Here is a 7,153-nt window from a genome sequence, read left to right on the forward strand (position 1 = left end):
CCAAGATGTCTTGAGGGTAGCAGTTTGGGGAGGACCAACACCAAGTGTCAAGAAACAAGAAGAAGAATATCCTGAAATTGCATCGTTACTCCTCCTTTGACTTCTGATTGCAAGCCACCATAACATAACCCAATGAACCAATGACATGTGATCTCTAAACGCCTTGTTACATGACCAGTGTGTTTGTTTTACCAGGCCTTCCATTCCCCACCCACCCAGCTAAATCTGTAAATACCCGTACAGTACTGGAAACAATATGGAACATCTCTCCCAAGAGATCCCAACAATTGTCCACAAATGGCCATTATTTTCCCATAAGAGCACTGGGTTCAGTGAATATCCTATTCAGAGTTCCCTATTCTCAATCACCACCACCCCGTGCAAAAAAAGGAAAATCTCAGTGCATGAAGATGAACACAAATCAAGAAGCCCAAGTTTTTGAAAGAAGTTATGAAATGTTCATCTTAATAGCTATGCTGTCAATATAGCCTTTATATGCATAGTGACCTTGGCGAACATGCAAACTGTCTCTGTTGGAGGCTGTTGTAGACATTTTCGTCCCACCTCTCCCGATAATGCATTCACTTGAAAACACGAGGCAAGGCAAAAATTTATTTATCAGCGATATTTATAAACTGCTCCCTGGGGGCACACACCATAGCACCAAAGTGGCGCTCTCAAATTTCATTATCCCTTTCAGCTTGGGAGGTTTGTAGACTGCTAAAGCTCTCAGCCATGTCCCCAGAAAAAAAATGGCACATGATGCTGCAGGAGGGTTAGAGCTAAACAGATTGCAGCGCGGACAGAGATCGTACATGATGCGATGCTCCAAATTAAGCAACCCCTTTGCTTCAAGGAAATTGATGTGTCCTTTCCTTTACAGGTGGCGCAGCGAGACAGAAAAAATAAAAAGAAGCGCACTCTTCAGTAACATGTGCTATGGAAGGTAGCCATGGTGATGGGGGTAGAGGTGGGCTGTTGTTTTCTCCTAGGGTGGGTATTTAATAGATAGCATCCCAGATGCAAGAGATTTCCAAACATACGTGCCTTATGCAAAGTTTTAATTCTATACAAAACTCCCTCCCGGTTTCATGCTGTTGCGACAGGCCTCTGGTCAGTGTCACATTGGATGAACCACTCTGGGTAACTCACAGATCAAACGCCTGCAGAAGCCGAGGGAGATGTGGCCTAAATGGTGCCTCTAGAACCCAATGGCAGGGATAATTTAAGCCAGCGCTGTCCACTTCCTATTGGAAGTGCTTCCATTAAATGACTGTGTAAATGGGCGCTGGCCATTGAAAGATATGTGGGACCAAGGTTGTGTTGTGTTGTTGTTTGTTACTGTGTTACATGAAATGCAAATGCCTCTGCTGTGTCTGTTCCTACAAAGACCCACACTCCTGTTCCAACTGAAATAACAAATTTGGCGATGCTATAAGGCCTCGCCAGGCTCAAGCAAGCAAGTTGTGCAGGAAGGCGAACAGGAATCCCAATATCTTTTTCTCAAAGCTTACTCTTTCAAACTTGTAAATGTACCAAATAATACACAGTTCCCATTTTAGGTAATAATAGCACTTAGAAAGCCTTAGAGAACCCAACAAGCAAGAACTTCATTGATGCTTAAGCAAGAACAGAACAGCAAAAGGAAGTGCCTGACTCCACTCAGATACAACTAGATCTAGTGCCACCTAGTGACTAAACTTTAGAATGACACTATCCATGCAGACCTAATTTGCATAATCTCCCAGCACTTATGCACCAAGCACATCATCTGCTGCGTCAATGACGAGCCACGGGCAGCTGCCACAGGTCAGCAAGGAGTTGAAACCCAAGAATGCACAGAAACACTTTAGAGCCAGGAAGACCTTGTTGTTCAGTCAAGGTCCCAGCTCAAACAGGAAACCATTTATAGCTCTTCTGTGCACAGCCTGGATGGGTAGAACCTAGTCCAGAGTCTTAAGAATATTTAACTGCCAGGAATATACTCCAGTATGTGGCTTTGATAGCCTGCTTCCAACACGACAGCTGCACAGAGACATACTAGCACCAGCAAATCCCGACATAGTATTCCATCTCAATGGACAATAAGTCCATCAATGGAATGTCTATCTTTTGCCTCCACTGTTGCTGGGAATCCCAAGCAAATAGGCTAGTTGCTATAAACTGAAGTTCATTCAAAAGCTACGGCCACCCCCTGCCTGCAGCCTGAAGTGGTACAGTCAATTCTGCCTCACACAGGATGGATCTAAACTTGTGGTTTATAAAGTTAAAGAAGGGTTTTCATAACACAGATGGGCACACTGCATCCTACTTTTAACGTTCATAATGCATTATTAAAATGTGACACGAGGGGGCGCTGCAGAGCAACCAGGAACTGGCAGTAGGGAAACAGCATTTTTACGGAGAAAACAAGGTGGGGAAATGCTTTTAAATTACCAGAATGCCCTGTGGTGTTTTGGAAAGATATATCTTTCTAATAACATTAAACAGGTCAGTGTAGAGCCAGCCTGAATCAACTGCACGCTTGACTGGGAGGGTGTCCTAACTCTTTTCCTGCCTTCAGCCCAGCAACACACGAACCCTGCGCCCCACAATTCTGTGTTTTCTTTGCCAGAAAAACACTTGCCAAAGTATTAACATCCTTAACTCCCTAAAAGCTTTTCACTCGGAACCTTTCCATGAGAAACCTAGATGTCAAAACCTGCTTTGTTTGGGGTTGTTGTTGTTTTTCACTGCCTGAACTCGAGGGATACTGTACAGGCTATGTGGCTTTAATGCACTTAAAACCTTTTGGTGTTCACTAATTGGAACCTTACACAATCTATCCTAAGAACTGATTTACGTCATTGTTTATTTCTGTTGAGAACCCCGTGGATGTGTACATAGCCACCCCCTTCTGTATATTTTACCCAGGTGACATTGAAATATTACGTTGAAAGTATGAAAATAATTTTATATGCTGAGCTTAGTAACAATATTAATTGCACAAATTCTTGTTAATGACTTGCAAGCCACCGAACTGAGATGGGTGCCGTATGGTGGATTATTTTGCCTAGCACTGACTCGGAGGGCAGCCAGTTCTGACCATTTCTCTTTTTTTGGTGATCACAGGATTTCGTTTTGTCAAAAAGACCACGAGAATACTTAGGGCACATGAAAACTGGTTGTGTGTGTGTCATATTGGGAGATGGTTTTGTTTGCAAAGTCCTGTTATCTAGCCCTGACCTAGCCTTGGAAAAGCTAGGCATTTATCTCCCCGTGGCCAACCACCTAGGCAGAACCCCCAAAAAGTGGGTCAGGGCTTGATCTCTGCAAGGCATAGTGAGCAGAAAGGGACAAATTTCAGGGAAACAACAGAGCCGCTGACCAAACTCATGGACCAAACAAATGCATAGACAATAGGGGGCTATGGGGCTGGATTGAGGGAAGACCGATGCACAGTGGTAGACCACCTGCCTGGCATGCAAAGGTTTCTCGGTTCGTTCCCCAGCATCTCCAAGTAGGGTTGGGGGTGTCACCTGCCAGAGACCCCCAAAAGGCTCTGCCAGTCAGAGAAGACAATCCTCAGCTAGATGGATGAATGGTCTGGTTCAATATAAGGCAGCTTCCCATGTTCCTATCCTGGGTGGAGAGCTGAGTTCCTTGCACGTAATAGTAGTGGGTTTCGCCGCCGCTGCTCTCCTCTAGGATGCAAAGAGGGATGGACTCTTGTACCTTCAATTGAGTGGAACAGAGTGTAGCTGCGGTCAAACATCCCTGCCTGCCAGGTTGCGCCTGCCAAACTTCCTGTTTCTGTACAGTGTTACTTTCCCTCTACCAACCCAAGATGGAAGAAGCAGGAATTCAGTGGGACATTGGTAGAAAGCCTTGGTTTTTAATGAAGAGGGTAGCCTTGTCCAGCTCTGGATGGACTAATGATGATTTCACAACGTAACTTCTCCAACTCTGTGTATACGCCTACTTCCTGAGTGCAATAAACTGGCTTATATTAAATATACTCCTCTAAGTCTGCCCCTTTTTTTTAATTGAAAAAAGTTGCGTGGGAATTATTGTTTATTATATTTTAGGGTTCCCCAAAAGGGAACCCGAAGCGGCACACACAATAATGAAAATATGAAAAGTGCTAGAATGTGCAGAATTGTGATCTCATGCCAACCCCACCAGGTCCATCAAACACCACTCACAATGTGGCTTCTTCTCTTCACGGCTGAAGTCCTTCATCCTGGGAGTAAGACCCATTTGCATTTAGAGCGACTTCCTTCTGAATCCATGAGATTGAGATTTTTGCTCCAAGTGTGGCATTTGCAGAAATCCTAAATTTATAATATGTACCCTCTATACCAGTGACTCAATGTTATTTTATTTATTTTTGTGATTATATCTGACCTTTTCCTCCAATGAGCAGAGGTTGGGTGGCCATCTGTCATGGATGTGTTAGTTGAGATTCCTGCATTGCACGGGGTTGGGCTAGATGACCCTCGGGGTCCCTTCCAACTCTACGATTCTACGATAAGGTGGCATGATAAGGATTCTTCCCCCTCTCCATATTAGCCTCACAACACCCCCTTTGAGGAAGGTTAGGTTGAGAAGCAGTGACTGTCCCAAGATCACCCAGTGAGCTTCATGGCCGAGTGAAAATTTGAACCCAGGTTCGTCCACATCCTAGAACAGCACTCAGGCCATCACAACGCACTGGTTTGTTTTTTTTATACAGAATGTTTCCATGCTGCTGAATCAAACAGCACACTAAGGAGTTCACAAGTGAAACTGTAGATACCGTATATCACTATTAGAAGCCACAAAGCAAATTATATACAAACACAGACACACATCTCAGAAGGTCTTCAGTGCAGTGTGATGCAATATGATATCACATCACCCCTGGGAGTATGCCAGAAATGTTAAAAAAGCAGAGCAAAAACAAACAAACCCTCAGCCATCTCATAAATTTCAGGTAAGACTCAGCCCATGTCTTTAAGAAAGGTCAGCCCACCCCTAGCTCCTTGGCAGTGGAGTTGCCGGTTCCCTAGGCTGTAGGTGGCTCTCTGGAGGGTGTGGACCTCCACACCAACACTTATTTTCTGGCCCTGAGTCAAAGAGGATCACTGTCAGTATACACAGGTCCAACACCTAGGCCCTGGAGAGCAGATAAGTGACCTGAACAAGGGGCAAGTTTGAGGCATCTTAGGTTCTAGAGCTTTCAACGTAACATCCATTCTCCTAGCGCAAAATTCAGAAATTCCAGGCGAATGTTCCTCTGCCGAGCCAAAGTTTGCAACCTTCCGAGAGACATGCTCGTTTTAGTAGCGAAATCCATGGCAGTCCTGCTTTTTATCACACTACATTTTTGGGTAAGCTGTTCGATTCAGCTCTCCTCCGACCACCACCACCTCACTTGTATATCCATAACCTAGCTTCATTTATAAAGCTCTGAATCAAGATTATGCAGCCTCTGGAGATTTAGGTGTTTAGTTAAGCTTTCCTCCCACTCACCCCCACCCCACCCCAGCCACAATTAGCCAATAGGAGAACACACATCTGAAAGAAAACCTGGCAGTTATATATGAAGTATGTTATACAGATATACAATTTGCCCAGCAGGTGGCTCCATCTTCCCTAGAGCGAACAGCTGACAATTTTTTTTTGTCCCATGCTGCAAGTCAACATCAATGGGGTTTACTTACGTATGGATCAATTGATGCATTTACTGTATTTATAGCTTGCCTTCAAGACAGCATATGTGGTTCTTCTCTCTCCGTCCATTTTATCCTCACAACGACCCTTTGAGGTAGGTCATGCTGAGAGATAGTTGACTAGCCCCAAGGTCACCCAGAGAAGCATCATGGCCAGGTGGGGATTTTGTGAGATGTAAAACCGCAATCAAGTACAACATTCCTACAGTGGACATGTTTTGTACCACTCAGGAGAAGACTTCCTGTTTCCTCCTGAGCTGGGACAGACTTGAAGAGTTTGCATGCAGAAATTCAAATTTGAATTGGGGGTAAAATTCTACCTGAAAATTGGAAATGTTAGTGCTTTAGACTTGTTGGCATTTCTTGCTTTGATGCTGGCAGGTGCCAAGTATGAAATATAATAAACTGCAAGCTGTCAAATCCTGTTAAGATGCCGTAGCATTTCAGCTACAAAATATTAAGAAGGTTGCAAAATGTTGCATTGGTAATTGTCAGGTACATTAAATATGGCCGCACCTCAGCCGTCGGCGCTAAATGTCATTTTTCCATTTTCATATCACATATTGAAACACAGTTCTCTGAAATGGATATAAGATATGCAATGTCATTTTCACTAATATATGCATTTAATGGACACGTTCTCCCTAATGGGTACATTTTGAACACATTTTCTCTTGGTTGGGGAACGGCATTGCAAAATTCAGAGAAGTGCAGGTTTGTGCATTTCAGTTCCCCCAGTGTTTGTTGTTGTTGTTTAATCGTGTCCGACTCTTCGTGGGTGAGTAGCAAGCAGGCACTAGCTAAAGCGGTGAGATGTCAGGATGCTGTCCTGTCTCTGGTGTTGAGGTCAGATTCAGATGCCAGTCTAGCCATCAGTAATGGCAAGTGGGGGTGGGGTGGGGAGGGGCAGTGTGGCAGCCGGGATCAGGGTTGTGTGGATGCACTGGCAGAGCTCATCCATTGTTTCTGCTGGTGTGTCTACACTGCCCTGACCTTGCTACTGCCCTCTACTGAAATGTGTGCAGAAGAGGGCAACCAAGATCATCAAGGGTCTGGAAACCAAGCCTTATGAGGAACAGTTGAAGGATCTGGGTATCTTAATCCCGGAAAGGAGGAGACTGTGAGGAGATAGGATAGCCATCTTCAACTACCCTAGGGACTGTCACATAGAAGAGGAAGCAGACTTGTTTTCTCCTGCTCTAGAGAGTGGGTCTCAAACCAATGGCATCAAGTTACAAGAAAGGAGATTCCTCAGGAATAACTTTCTGACAGTAAAAGTTGTTTGACTGTGGAATAGTCTCTCTTGGGAGGTGGCGGACTCTCCAGCCTTGGAGGTTTTTAAGCAGAGGTTGGATGGCCATCTGTCATAGGTGCTTTAGCTGTGATTCCTGCATTGTAGGGGGTTGGACTAGATGACCCTCGGGATCCCTTCCAGCTCGACAAAAATACAGGAAAAAGTC

The 7,153-nt window shown here is 44.6% G+C and overlaps 1 protein-coding gene across 6 annotated transcripts in view; it reads left to right on the plus strand.

Moving 5' to 3' along the window:
• INF2 (inverted formin 2) overlaps nucleotides 1-3,997 on the plus strand; it is a 71,330-nt gene extending 67,333 nt beyond the window's left edge. For 5 of the 6 annotated variants that reach the window (XM_088673548.1, XM_035104964.3, XM_035104978.3 and 2 more), the window contains one exon: nucleotides 884-3,997. Coding sequence is in view for 1 of the 6 variants with exons in the window: in XM_035104978.3 (XP_034960869.2) it covers nucleotides 884-909 (26 nt within the window). In the remaining 5 variants the exon portion in view is untranslated. The remainder of the gene's footprint in view (nucleotides 1-883) is intronic. The other variant, XM_035104971.3, reaches the window with a different exon arrangement.
• The last annotated feature ends 3,156 nt before the right edge of the window (nucleotides 3,998-7,153 follow it).

This window comes from Zootoca vivipara, chromosome 1, assembly GCF_965207765.1.
Source record: "Zootoca vivipara chromosome 1, rZooViv2.hap1.1, whole genome shotgun sequence".
NCBI lineage: Eukaryota > Metazoa > Chordata > Lepidosauria > Squamata > Lacertidae > Zootoca > Zootoca vivipara.